Source organism: Temnothorax nylanderi, unplaced genomic scaffold (genome assembly GCF_030848795.1).
Source record: "Temnothorax nylanderi isolate EJ_2023f unplaced genomic scaffold, tnyl_v1.0 TNYL_tig0005_pilon, whole genome shotgun sequence".
NCBI lineage: Eukaryota > Metazoa > Arthropoda > Insecta > Hymenoptera > Formicidae > Temnothorax > Temnothorax nylanderi.
In genome coordinates, this window is record NW_027249067.1 from 2,125,701 (window position 1) to 2,140,993 (window position 15,293).

The 15,293-nt window shown below is 41.5% G+C and overlaps 1 protein-coding gene across 1 annotated transcript in view; it reads right to left on the bottom strand.

Moving 5' to 3' along the window:
• Positions 1–3,724: 3,724 nt before the first annotated feature.
• Positions 3,725–15,293, bottom strand: part of Apd-3 (apidermin 3) — a 39,056-nt gene continuing 27,487 nt past the window's right edge. The window contains exons 2-5 of the mRNA XM_071713053.1: positions 8,546–9,307; positions 5,816–6,101; positions 5,379–5,720; positions 3,725–5,225 (exon numbers count right to left, since the gene is read on the bottom strand). Coding sequence (XP_071569154.1) covers positions 4,993–5,225; positions 5,379–5,720; positions 5,816–6,101; positions 8,546–8,557 — 873 coding nt within the window. The 5' untranslated portion in view covers positions 8,558–9,307 and the 3' untranslated portion in view covers positions 3,725–4,992. The remainder of the gene's footprint in view (positions 5,226–5,378; positions 5,721–5,815; positions 6,102–8,545; positions 9,308–15,293) is intronic.

The window sequence follows — 15,293 nt, forward strand, 5'->3', positions numbered from 1 at the left end:
CGCCTCTTCGTATCCGGCATTCTGCCATCTCCACTAATTATTCCTTGACGATCGTTACGAAAGACACGTTTTTCTATGACACAACTTATGACGCTTCGCAACAATATCATAATCCCGTTTGTATTTTCTTCCTCCTTTATACATCATATAAAATTATTTTTATATGATGTACAAAGGACGCGATCAGTACGGGTAAAACTGGAATTTTATGATTTATTTCCTGATTTATTCCTGAAAGCAATCTCTTAAACATGATCATTCATGTTCTTTTTCCTCATATTTGTTTTCATAAATATAAATTTTGCTTGGAAAAACCTCCATTATTTGCAATAGGACAATGTTATTTCTCATTTCTTTATGATATTTTGTCTTTTTGCTAATATTGTTGAGTAATATCCATTAATATCCATAAATTTAGAAAATTTTGCTTGGCTATATTCGAAAAGGTTGTCTCGAAAAGGTAAATATGACAAATGTTTAAAATGATGATATGTAAAGCAAGAGAGAACATTGCAAAGTATCACAATTTCTATTTTCGAGAATGCAGCGTCATAAATTTACTATTCCATCCAATTTCTGCATGCAAGTAACGTCGGTACCTATTTTGCGAATAATCCAATTTACAGATTTGTTAAAAATAGTTAAATCATGAAATAGAGATATGAGTAACTAAAAAAGTTATATTGTCAAAAATTATATTTGCGTTCGCGTTTAATTTTAATTCCTATTTGCCGCAACGATAAACTAGAAATTTCGGTGTACAGAGTTTTGTAAAAAATAAAAACTGACACCATTTAAATTTTACATTTTATTTTTGAATTTTACATCGAATGCACGGTTTGGAAAACCAAAGTGTTTCTATTCGAGAATAGTAGAAAATATGACGGGTTTGCGTGTGTGAGGCGAGATCGGGAATTGATGCTATTTTTGTCTCGTGGAAAAAAAGTGGAAAAAGATTGGAATATAAAAAAAAGAGTCATCTTACCGCATTCAAATTTCATGTTCTCTGCCACATCACCAGTCAGTGTTCCACTCGCTGAGGTTCTGCTCGATTCCACGGCTTAACACGCGCACTTACATCTTTCTATTTTATTTGTAGCTCGCTGAAGAAAAACGTAAAAGCGGTCGTATGTACTCAACGTAAAATCCGGGAAAAATTTACAAGTCTTTCGTAGACGTAAGAATTTGTGCGACAAATCTGATAAAATATCGCCATTTTACTTTCTAATAAGCATATAATATAATAGAATAATTGATGCAATTTATAATACATAAAAAATGGAAATTATTTTACATACATATGTATAGATAATTCGTTCACGATCCACGTTTCCAAATTATTAAGTTTATTTTGCAATTTCACAAGAAGATCGCTCTCTATGCTTGCACGAGAATTATCTTGGCTTCTAATGGGGAAAGCCAGCATTGCTCGACCACTTTGAGATTAATTCGGCTTAATTAGCATCGTTAGCGCTCGTTCATATCAAAGCTAATACCTAAACGGCATATCTCGATTAATCTTGAAATAACGAAGCTTATACAGAGATACATTCAGATATTAATTTATCCTTTAACTACGAATTTTATCCTGAACGTTCCGCGTAAAACGATAATAAGAGGAATATAGTAATAATGTGTAATTATAAATTTGCAGGTTTATCAATTTCATACATATATTTCATTCACGATGTTTCTCCGAATAATTGAGCATAATCAATTTAAATCAACTGACAATACTGCGATTGATCAACACGTTATATGTAACTAAGGCAAATTCTTTTTTGTGGTTCTACTACCTGTTAAGCGCATGATTTAAATACCATAGTGAAACTTTGAAATACGTTGTATCGGCTATTAACGCGGACATTAGCAAAACAAATTTCTTTATTAAAGCAGACTAACGCAACAGGCGGTCCATTTGCAATCTAATGTTTTATTAAAAGAAGGTTTTTGATCCTTCTAGTGTTTTCACTTTACAGAGTTAAGTTAACTTAATAGTAAATATATGACTAATAACTTTAATGTTCTTTATATAAATACATCGCGTCTTTAATGGCACAAATTTACATTTCATTAATATAATAAAGTGTAATTATTATTTTATATTTAACTCTTTTTCGTGGGATAAAAACAAAATTTGACAAGTTTTCAAACAAACTTGGTAATTCAACATTTCAAAAGATAAAACATAATTTAAATAGATACTAAATTTACAGTTTTACAGTTCTACAGTTTCAATTTTCTGTTCTTTATAATGAAGTTTTATAAATAAATGTTTTAATTATATGAAAATGAAGAAAATAAGAGAACCTTTGATTTAATTATAAAGAATAGAAAATTCGTAATTACAAAGTTTTAATATTTACAATATTTAAATAAATTATTTAAAAAGTGACTAACCTTCTTGAAATAATTCGTAAATTGAGAAAAAATATTATACATTTGTTTTATTTTATCTTTCCTACTTATTATTATTATTGTTTTGCTAAATTTTATGGTGTCGAAAAAAGAACACTATGGCAAAGGTAACAAATTGGTATTGCATATGTAACGCCGTTTTTAACAATTTATACCAGTATTCTCGTTAAATGTGCTGTTTATCATATCGGCTTCAATATTTTACTGAATATTAAATTTTAAATTTATTAATTATGTGCGCAAGTATATGGACAACTAAAACATTTAACCTCGTAAACTTATTATCGGCTGTAATATGTGTTCGCCAATGTCTCAATAAAAACGATCGGCATTAATTATAGATTTTCAATACAGGTAGTTATAAAATCTATACCCGCTAGAACGTTACGCCGCAGTAATCTGAAAAAAAATCAAATTTATTAATACGTAATTGAGTACTAACCATGATTATAATAATCAGTAACTATGATTGACATTACTTGAAATCATTACTCGCATCTTATTAAACATATATATATTTCTATTTGCATTAAGTATATATAAAAGCTTAAAACTTACAATTGCAAAACTCATGTGTGTGGTGATCTTTTACGAAAATTACGGTTGATATGAGACATACGAAAATATAGTACTAAAACAGAACAAAAAATGAATTGATAAGAGAAGAACTATCGTCGATAAATATATTGCCTTTTTCTTTTTTTTTTTCATATTTTTCATATATTATCATATTTCATATTTTTCATATATTATCTGTTAGCATTAAGTAAGACAATTTATTATTTTTTTGTTAGTCTGCATTATTCTTTCTCTCCTTGTCTAGCTTATTCATCGTCTTTTGCATTAATTCACATAATCGGCTTGTATGCTGGAATTCAATAATTCATATATGTTAGACAGATAATAGATCAATTAATTGGCTTGTACTGCTCGATAATCCACATATTATTATGTTAGCAGATAGATATTAGCTTTCATAGATCCAAGATAATGTATATAAATGTCTAAATATAAATACTATTGATACACGATACATTTTAAAAATAATCGTATACCTCAATACAATTAACAATTTCTACTGGATATTTCATACATGTTCTTCTACGTATGATGAGCATTCTTATTGCCATAATAATAATTATTCCTAAATGTTGACTATAAATGGAGTAATTAAATTATAACCGAATGATACTGAAAAGTCAATAAGAATTTGACGACTGAAAGCTAAAAGGACGAAGTAAAATGTACAGGGAAATTGACGATACGATCTATTAGGTACAGTGAAAGATACACGAATAGACAAGAATGAGTTTTAAATACTGATGCTTTATTTTATATAAAGTATTGTATAAATGTATAAACGCTATAAATATGTGGTATCTATCTATGGTGGTGGTGGGGTGCTAGTCGTGATCGCAAAGAAAGGGTATGACGAGGGCGGGCGGGGTCGAGGGCCGGCGACGGCGAGCCATCTATTTACATTCATTCACTCATGAGAAAGGCTGACCTACCATAATCTACCGGTCTCTCCTTTTCACTAACATATAACACGATTATATAATATATGTGTGTATATATACGAGTACACATATAGAAATATAGTGTATGTGTATGTGTGCGCGCGTGTGGCAATGTGTTCATATATACATATATATATGTATATATATATGCGCGGAAGTAATAGGTAATAATATGTATACATATATATAAGAAGAACATATGTGCGCATGGACGCGAGTAATAATAATATGTATGCTTGGGGTGCGGCGGTAAGTATAACAACATGCCGGGAACGCGAGCGACCCGTGGAAAAAGAGAGAAATAGATATGTGCGTGAAGAGCGGCGGCCTTACGGATGGTGGAAGACGTAAGAAAAAGAAGGTTTCCAGCCGGAGCAACGGTAGATGTTCAGAAAACAGAACAAATCCGGTTGATCCGACGACGAAGTGCCAAAGCTCGCCCACTCGCTAGGCTCATGACGGTGCAGCGTGATACGCGTGTGCGCACGGGGTGGCTTTGCGGCACACGGTCGCAACTCGGAAATGCGCGTCGCGTTTAAGTAGTGTTTGATAGTGTCCGAAAGACGACGTTCGCCAATTCGCGGGTGAAAGCTCGTCGAGGTACGGCGAGGTGTTCGTACGCCAAGACCGGTAAAACCGCGGCCCGCCGCCGAGCTTCCTTTATCGTTGGTCTCTCGATGAACGGTAATTGACTAAATTTTACCCGGTTGTATAGCGGGTCGAGAACGAGGAGCAAACGACGCGAGGCCGCGGATCACGTATGGCCGAAATCTCGGTGCCGTCCTCTCACGATCTTATCCGTCTGTCCTCCGGATCGCGCGCTTCATCGGCTCGCGGTGTACGTATGCACGACCGATTCGACCGTTCCGTGTGTGTTCCGAGTGTCTGACTGATCATATCACTAAAGCCGAGGGCTGCACCGGCTATGTTCCGAGACTGGACGAAGCTTTGGGAAGAAGACGTTGAGCGCGTTTGAGGATCGTTCGAGACCGGTAAGTGACTGTGGTGGGTTTGCCGCCGTCGCCGAGCCGAGATCGCTGGGGTCTTAAAACGTCTACCACTTGATGGGCGCGGGGATGACGGCTCCGTGAGCGCCGAGTCCGGCGTGGATGGCGCCAGATGGTCCGTTGATCACAGCAACTCCGGCATCACCACCACCAAGGGCACCATATCCACCACCGATTCCAGCACCACCTCCGATGACAGCAATGGCACCAGCACCACCAGCGCCAAGGCCGAGTCCAGCACCGCCAAGGCCGAGTCCAGCACCGCCAAGGCCGATTCCACCTTTTGAAGGAAATATCGTTGATAGAAGACTCAAATATTTGGTGGATGTAAAAAGGTAAATGAGGAAAGAATTGGACATTAGAAAATTTCTACTGTCTTTAACATGTAATTACTTTTATGTAATTTGTTTATCTGATTGAAAATGTGTATTACCGAGACCAGCACCAGGCGCGGCGTTAGCAGCAACACCAGAGCTTCCATCATCACCGTTGATGCCACCAGATCCGGCGTAGAAGGCAACACCTCCGTAGCTGGGTCCAACGAGGTTAGCGGTAGCCTGGGATGGTCCTACGAGGGTGGCGGTTCCCTGGGACGGTCCAACGAGGGTGGATGGGCCGGCAGCGGGTCCTACAAGACTGGCGGGGCCAGTACGGGGTCCACCAATGGACTTGGCTCCCTCCTGGGGTCCTACGAGATCAGATGGTCCGGTCTGGGGTCCAACGTTGGCCTTGGGTCCCTCAGCGGGTCCGATGTCAGACCTGCCACCATAGACTCCTGCGCGAGAAGAGCGAGCGATTGTTCAACATCGAGCGTATATCCTGCGTCGTTGTCCTAAGTAGTAATTTAGATTTTGGTACGTAGATACGCACCACCAGAGACGATCTGCTGAACTCCAGCAGCACCAGCCGCCGCCGCCGCACCAGCAGCATAGCTGGCACCAAGACCACCAGATCCCAAGCTGGAGGCACCACCCTGGAGGGAGGCAGCGGTTCCAGCACCAGCGGCGAGTCCACCAGTCAGACCGGCACCACCACGCAGGCCGTGTCCGGTGATGGCCAGACCGGCACCACCATAGCCACCATATCCGCCACCATATCCGCCACCATGGGCGATTCCAGCGCGGGCCGTCGCGACGGCTAAGCAGGCGAACACAATCTGGAAGAGACGCGGGGCGTCATTCGACTAACGAGTCAGCGAATCACGAAGATACGCGACGATACTCCGGTATTCGACCGAGACCGTTGAAAACTTTAAACGATAAGTATTGCGTAAGCTCGAGTTTCGATTTACGGAAACGGCTTGCGTGCGCGTCGTTGGGGGTATCATTGTTACGGATCTAGATTTCCATTGGCTTGGCGCCGATTACCGAGTCTGACTACCGCTAGATACGCGCAATATAATCGCGGCTTTCACTTTCGATTTCCGCGAACGTTGGTTCACGATCGCGAACTCTAAACCGAACGGAAACGGTTTCGCGCGCGCAAGAGAAGGTTTCCAGATCGCCGAGATGATTCGCGCATTTGCGCCGATTTATTGCGAGGGCGGCGGCGATTACGCGAACGAAAACGCAATGAGAAAGCGCCCGAGTGCATCGACGGGAAAATCGACGATATTAGATACCCGTAACTATATACGCGCCGTAACGTTTCGTAATCAACTTGATAGCGCCACGATTTCCCCCCTCCCCCTCCCCTTCGCGTCGGTTACTCTGGTCACCATTCCTGATGACCGTATTAGGAAAACTCTTCTAGGCCCGTTAATAGGCCGCTGCACGCGCAACGCGTCTTGTCGGACCGTAAGAAAAAGTAGTCGCGATTGCATAAAATCCGCGCGAAAACGACTCAACGCGAGATATCGCACGAAATTCGTAATTAATCGGTAACCGGTCATATCCGTTACGCGAATTCGCGTATCTAAGGTCGAGATTCGAATTAGCGGATTCGATTTTTTAAAATAATTAATCGAGAAACCTGTAATTAATTGGTTCTCAGAATTCTAAAAAATTTTTTAAGATATGTGAGATCAGAGAGACAAATCTTGGCGAGTTACGTCACGTATCTCAGATACCAGATACGTTTAAAGTCGTAACGCTCGCGGCTCGTAATACGGGAAGCGCGGCCTTTAGAAAGGAAGTGTTTCGCGCGACCGTAGAACCCGTCGGGTTGATTAGATATATCGGCGGTGTATATACGTAACCGATATTTCGCGATCGCGTGCGAGCGGTATTGGACGGGCGCGTGTGTCACGCCCGGTTTGAGACCGTTGCAAACTTAAATGGCACCGCGGCCTGGAATTATGCATATCTAACGACTAACGCGAAACTTTCACATCCCGTTTACGCGAAATGAACGACTATCTCGCGGCCGCGCGCGCGCTCGTGTGACGTGGCCGACCGAGCGTTCCCGCGACCTCGCGATCGGAAAAGGATCGATCGTGCCGATTTCAAAATCGCCTGCGCGATCGCGCGCGCCGAGTATATTTCCATCGGCCCTGAGGAAATTGCAAAGGCATTCCGAGATCTGACGCAACGATCGTTATCGACGATATTACTGATAATAATATTATTGATAAATAGCTAATTAGCGTTACGATTATTATGAAAATGGAAATTAACGCGCGTTACATTTGCAGGGCGGAACGAGGCGGAAACGTAATTCCGGCGATTATCCCGATTCAATGGACGCTGCGTACGTAAATCGACAGGGAAAATCAAGAGAGATGCAACCGTAGAGGACGGCAAGAGTGACAGCGAAGTATGTGCAATCAGTCGCAAGATTCGTGAATGAAGATGCGCCTATGCGGAATAGAAACCGGTCGCGGGTTAGTCCGCTTATTCAATGACGATGATGATACTGCTTACAACCGGTTTTCGCCGAGAGCGGTCGGCGCGCGATGCGGTAAGATTTCTTTGGTTTATGAATGAAAGTCGTCGGTTCGTCTGTTTGTGCGTCTGTCTGTCTGCGGAGAGAAAAACGACGAGAATATCCCAACCGTGACATTGAATTATCGTCGGTTATATCGCGGATGCAGTAAGAAACGCGAAGAAACGTAACGGTACAATGGTGACGTTAATAGACGTGCATTATTGACGCGAACAAAAGCTCTCGAGCTTGCGAGACAGTGTTTACTTTCCGTTTGCAGATACATCGCCATCTAAATACAATCTTGTATTAATCTAGTTTCTTGTTTGGTTTCAATTAAGAAGAACCCCAGAACGAAACATTATAGAGATAAGCGCGCTCTCGGAGATAAACTTTCGCAGCGACTACAAGAAAGGCAGAATTTTATGAGTAATTCCGTTAAGGATTCCAAGTAATTGAAGAATCGTTCAAAGTTTTGAGATGGACACTGTTTATTCACGGTAACAAAGACAAGTATCCGATCAAGAAACTACGATGATTTCGAAGAAACACGTAATTTTGAAGTAAATGAATAGCCAGAGCGACAAAGTTTGCGAGCAAAGATTGGATAAAAGTAGCGGAATTAAAATAAAATCTGAACGAAGGGCGCGAAACGGCAAAAAGTACCGAGAGGTACCGAGAGACTACGAGTTAGACACCTCGCGAACACCTCACCAACCCCCGTTGCGGAATACTCACAAAGGCCTTCATGTTTGGTGTGTGTATTGGGCTGGTAGTCCGGTGAATGACTGACTTGGGCCGGGCCGGCGGGCCTTATATACGCCTAACTCTACTCTGGACACGCTCCACAATCACCATCCTTTCGAAAGCAAGCAAGGCGCTCCACCACCCTCCCTCCAGAAAAACTATAATCCACGTACACCGCGTACCAAGCGGCCGTAGCCCGTAAGTCCGCGACGGCGGCGGCGGCGGCGGCGGCGGCGGTAGTCCCACCACCCGGTTCGGGGGCGAAGGGGGTCCCTCCTTTACGGCGGCGATGGATAGAAGTTGCCCGTTGTGGGTTGTATTCGTGGCTGTGTCCACGTCTAATGGTCGCAGCCTCCTATTCCTCCTGCCCCACCCGCGGCGGCGTTGGCCTACACGCTCGGGCTTCTACGCGACGGGCCACACCAAGTGCAACCGAGCACCACCCGGGTTACCTGGTCACCTACGGATACAACTCTCTTTCTCGCAGGCGTGGTGCACGGCATGCACGAGCGTTGCCACAGCTCGCATGCTAGCTAACGCTAACGGCGGAGTCCTTTCCGGTTACGATAGACGGCGCAGGTGCAGTGTCGATAGCAGCAGCATGGTAGCACGGAGTGTGATCATCATTTTAGTTAATTGGGCAAATGCTCGTCAGTGATAAATCGTTGTTCGATTGCGGGATGGACTCACGTAGGCTTTCAGATGATGGCGGCATACGTTCTCCGTCAACAAAGTTTCGGGGTGTTTCATAAGCTGTAGTGTTGAAGAAAAGAATCTCGATAAAAATTGAAGACTAGAGTAAATAACTTTAACTAACTTATCGTAATATATAAATATAATGAAACAATATGACAGAAAAATATTATTGAAGATGTTTAAAAAGATCGAAAACCACAATAAGTCCAAGTATCTTTCTTTTTGACAACTTTTGATCCAAGCAATTTTTTTTTAAGCAAAATGATGGTTAAGTATATATTACACATATTATATTTGTTAAGAGAACGAAGTAACTGATAAAAATTACGATAGCATCGTACGATTAATGGAATTTCAAGTTAAGCTATTATTATTTTGTTGCAACTTTTAATGCTGATGAAATCTGAAGAGGAGATTTGACGGAGAGTCACGACTGTTGAAAATGACGTCCTGACCTCGAGGTCACGACACGGATCCTCGGTTAATTGATGGTGTCGCATAATGCGCTTATTTCAACAGTGCTCACTTTAAGATAAGTCGATTTTGATTTTCTTATTCATTCATTTGAATGCAGAAGATTTTTTGCGAGAGAGAGAGGAAAAAGTAGAAACTGGCAATGTCCGAATAAATGAAAGTTATTATTATTCATGAAAACTACTATCTGCACAATGCCCGAGTAGAAATCACGGTAACTCCGAAGTTTACATTCGGACACGAGCGGCTGTCACACGAAAAGTTCGTCCCGCCTGAAAAAAAGGAGGGAAGGAGATTCAAGAATGGTGAAGCACGATCCTGATTACGGCCCGTTCGTTACGTTAGAAAACGAGGCATTCGCAAAAGGAATTTCACGTTTGGCGCAAATGCTAAATCGTTCCAAAGAGTTAGAATTACGGGTCGTTGAATGGCCGTAAGAAAAAAAAAAAAAAGAAACAGAAAGACCTGAATTCTTTTCTAGATAGATTGCCTGCCGCTGCCGACGCCGCCGCAGCCGTCCGCTCGTTACTTATTACCTCAACCTACTAATTCCAATTGCCACAGTGTATTATGCTGGACATAAAATCGCAAAACCCAAGAGACAGGCTTAAAGAGATGTCCGTTGTCGTTGAGCGATTTGAATTATAATCATATAGTTGGTCTAGAGTGATACTCGACAATCCACATGTTCGATCATTTTTAAATTACATTATCTATTACCTCAAGAAGTCTATAAGTGCCATTTAATGGCTATTACAGTCGATCTTATCTTTATTTAGCATTGGCGGCACACATAAAAGTATCATTCAAGGTATTATTTCTAGTAATCTACATAATCGGTTATATATTTTATAAAAATGTGGAAACGTGCAATTTAAAATGTTAAATAGGCAAGAGATGGGATAAAAATGTATGTACGCATTATGAGCACGCAAAAAATTGTTTACGTTTAAACGTAATCGAGTAGTCCGCCCGCGCGTATGTATATTAGATATCTTTATGGATTATTAGTGCATGCTCAACGCATATTTCCTGTATACTTTCTTTTTTTAGCATACGCTTTTCATAAATCGGTATGTACGTAACAGCAGCGATGAACAATTGCTAATCTCAACCTTAGAGGTGCTGAAGTGCAGCGCGCCGAAACGTAACGCGGCTAATTGAATCCGATTAATTATTTTTCGTTTTCGAGCGTGATGCCCCGCTTATTATACGAGCCGCGATTTCTGCGGCGCGCGAAGTGAAAGCCATTATATTATTTGGCGCCCGCGAAAAATGTCGATCTATCGCGAAAGTCGCCCGCGCGACGTAATCTTTTCTCGTTCGGCAGTTCTGACCGGTTTCGAATATATAAACCTAATCCGATATATGTGTACGGCAGTTGCGCGTTCGGTTCTTGTCGGTCTCACCCTCGAACGAGCCGACAAACATTTCGCGCGCGCATTAATTGTCTTATTAGCCGATTAATCGAGCACTTATCTAATCAGTGGCGAGACCTACAAATATCTCGCGCTGTGACCCGACGTACTTCATTCGTAGCGATCGAAAGAACGGATCCGTAATTATATCGCGCAGCTATCCGCGATGTAATTCGCGATATAATCCGCGGATCTGACTCGTAATTTCACTGAGGATCAATTATCCATCCGTTGTCTCGTTTTGAATGCGATATTCCTACAGCTTGATTCCTGGCAATCACGCCTCACGTTCGCGACTTTTACACGTTTTTGCTATCGGAGTCCAGAATCCAGTTCCGCGACCGTTCTGAATTATTGAACGATTTTCAGGGATCGATAGAGTATCGATTGGCTCGCGTGGTCAATATTCAGGAATACGCTTCTGTGATAAAGCGACTTTCTCGGCGACGTGCAGATCCGATATACCCGTGAATCGAATCGAAATGGAGGCGCCGAGATTTACTCCGTTTGAACGGGGACGAGCGATATAGGATTACCTCGATATTAAAATTATTTTATCGACGAAGTTTATTTATTCAAATAGTTTGAGACTTTTATAACATGCACATTCGAGATGAGTTAAAAAAAGTCAGAGTTTATTTGGCCGTTATGAGTTCTTGCAGATTTCTGAATTGTGACTGTTATTACATAATAATTATAATAATAATTCCCGAGTCATATTAAAACTTATGCATGTAACATTTTAATATCAAACTATTTATTTAAAAAATTTATTGGACGCGTCCATCAAACGTAACACTTTTCGTGTAACAATGGACTTTAAAATCAATGTATAGCATTTAATTTTTATATCTTTCTTTAATTTATCACTTGTCATTTTTTTTCTAATTTCTCTTCATTCTCTTTGTATCATCATTTTATTCTTCATTTCAACTCGACAGCATAAATGCGGGCTTGTGGACTATAAGTGGAGAATCCTAACTTAATTTGCTTTCTATTAATACCTCTTTTATCTGAATAATTCTACAAAGCTAAATATTCACGGTAGATTTCGTAATTACGCACACAGAAGCGCTCGTTTTCATCTATATTATATATTTATTTATTCAAATCAGGAATTGCAATATCACGAGCGGGGCGCATTTGCTGTGTGCGGGGTTTATGTATTCTATCTACACATCCCAACCCCGGCAGCTCAATTTTCGCGAAGAATACCCCCTCGCCTAAGGTGACGACCTGACGACTCGCGCGCACATCGCTCCTCGCACACGGCGTTGAGGCCTCCTGCAACATTGCATTTGCAAAGCGACGGCGACGCCGCGCCGCCGCGACTTCGCCGCACTATAACGATGCCGACGCCCAACGCCGACGCTGTCGCGGCGATGCGCGCCGTGCTTTTGCTCCAATTTTTACATAACACGAGGATGTGAAATTGGAGAAATTTTATTCATGAAACTGTGCGCGTGGCGCGCACGATACGAGATCCGAACGAGGAAACTTCCTCCTATGTAATCTGACGTGATGATGGCAGCGCTCGAGCGCGTTGTCTGGTAAACAGGACGGCTCATCGACAAACGCGCAAAAACAATTGCACGTACACATGTATATTCGCTTGGTTAGCGCATTAGGATTAGAAAATCGTTATAGCACCCTACCTGCATCTTGCGCAGAGTTCATGTAATGTTACGACCGCGTATCACGCGACTGCCAGTCGAATAAACTTGACTTTTATGCTCCTGTACACTTGGATGCGTTCTAAGAAATAAATAGAAGGTAAATTTCGTTCTTACACGTGTTATGTATTCGAATAAACAGTTTTTGCAGCAAATTGTATGAGTTTAGTAGAATTTATAGCTGCAGAGTTCGTGACAGTAATGCGTCAATTGCTTTCAGGCTGAATTGGCTAAGTGGATTTAACACACGAGTCTGGTCGCACTGATTGATTCATTAATTGATTCGAATTACTAACGTGCCGAGGATCAAGATTAACCTAATTTCGCCCTTAGATTTAAATCCGCGCGCTGAATTTCTATCCCCGATGTACGCAACATTAGAGTGATCCATTTGCTCGCCGTTATTACGCGTATTAACGAAACAGCGCTGCATACACGCGGTTACGCGTTCAGTACCGAGTGTGCCAGTAACGATCTAATTTGCAAAACGCTTTCGCAACGAGCTATGAAATAAGAAAAGAGCAGCGGTAAAACGGTGCATATTTAATTACGCTATTTATACTGCGTCATCCAGGTCAAGTGAGCCTGCACCGATTAAATGCATAAATAAGCTATTACGATTATATGATAATATATGATTATGGCTATGAGATTTATTAAGCAAACGTTATTGACATATTCGTTTTTTTAAATGTCTCGCATAATTAGAAGAGCAGATACTTGCTGCCGATAATGCTTATTTGACAAAATTTACAGTACAAATGCACGGTTTTAAAGTGCCGTATTATACTACAATTTGTTAAAAATTGGTTGGTTCCTAAAATTCTTGATCATCCAAAATAGATTATCTTCCTCTGTCAGTACTTCACTCGCTCGGATCCACATATCATTTTGTGTTGGCATAACGCGCAAGCGAATTTGCGAGGTACGAGTAATTGCAGTTTATGTCAATTCCTATAATATAACGCGTAATGAAACGGTTAACCGCGGTACTCCAACGCGCGACGCCCCTTTAACGTACTAACTTTAATTGATTCAAGACTAAGTTGGAAATTTCGATCGCTTTAATTTTGACGTGTTCACCCTCGTTCGTATTTCGCCCTTTGATAACCTCCTACCCCGCCTAAACCGAGTCTACGCATTAGAAAGTTAAAATCGGAATTAAAGTTATCGGATGGCAAACATCGCGTTAAGCAATCGCATGCTTCTTTCACGGTAAGTGAAATCCACCAACCAGTGATGTGTTTCCATTCTGAAAATTTAACCGCAATTCGAAGAGCGCGGTTGTGCCTCTTGCGGTTTTTGCCGCGTCCGAAAGTTGCTCTGGATACGACATTTTTCGTTATATTTTATCCGAGCCCAGCGCGTGCTTTTCGTTTAAAAGTAGCGACTTAAAATATAAGTGCAAATTAAATTTCATCCCAACCGACAACGATCGTTCGCGCGCTTTGACGTTAAGAGGTACTCCTATAAGCCGCGCTTAAGTTTTAAGTACGGGCATTACAGTACGGCTCTACTGAGCGCGGCATTGTTACACCTTCAGTCACGTATCGTAGGTATCATCAACGTCGCTACATCTTCGTGCAGGTATAAACTTCCAACGAAGTTGGCGTGCGGATGCACTCGATGCTGAAAATTAAGCGCGTTCCGCTGTGAACCTCTAATCGATTTACCGCCTGCGGTATAGACCACAATTCTCAAATGCGTTAAATAATTATACAATTTTAGTACATAATTATAATATACACAGTTATATAGGTTATTTCTGTTAAATTATTGTAAGTCAGGCGCTAATATTATTATATCAATAAAGATGACCATACTGTAGTATTTATTATCCACAAATGCGCATTTTTTAGAGTCAGCTTTATTAAAAAAAAAAATGAAGTAACTAGAAAATATTTTAATTGAAGAAATATTAGAGAATTCCGTTGAAAATGAATGGAAAGAAAAATGGTGGTCTCAAAAGGTACGGCGGATCGGCGCGAGCGACGCGACGCAAGCCTCCTTGCACTTTGCTACACACCGCCGACCAGGCTAGGAAAGTAGTCTTACGCAATAGGGGGGAGGAGGGGCGGAGCGGGATAGTGTTGGGCTATCGCCGTGTTTCTGCACAGAACTGCCCATCATTTCCGTGTTCTGCCAGCCGTTCTCGGTCGCGAGCGCATTGATTCGAATGCGCCGGGCTCGTACGCGAATATCCGTCGCATTGGATACACAGTGCATTCTGATCGTTGTGCATTTTTACGGACGATCGGAATGTGATCCATTATAGAGATCGACGCTCTATCGATTTAACGTTTTCCTTTGACACGAGAATGACGACACGTTCGAAGATATCGTCCGGATCGGATTAATTGCTCGCGTTCGGAATCTCGTTTACGTCGAGCAATAGTGGCGTGTGCAATCGTGAAATCGCGTTCTTATAAATAAGCGGATCAATTAAAAGAGATCTTAATTAAGATCTTTACGAGAAGA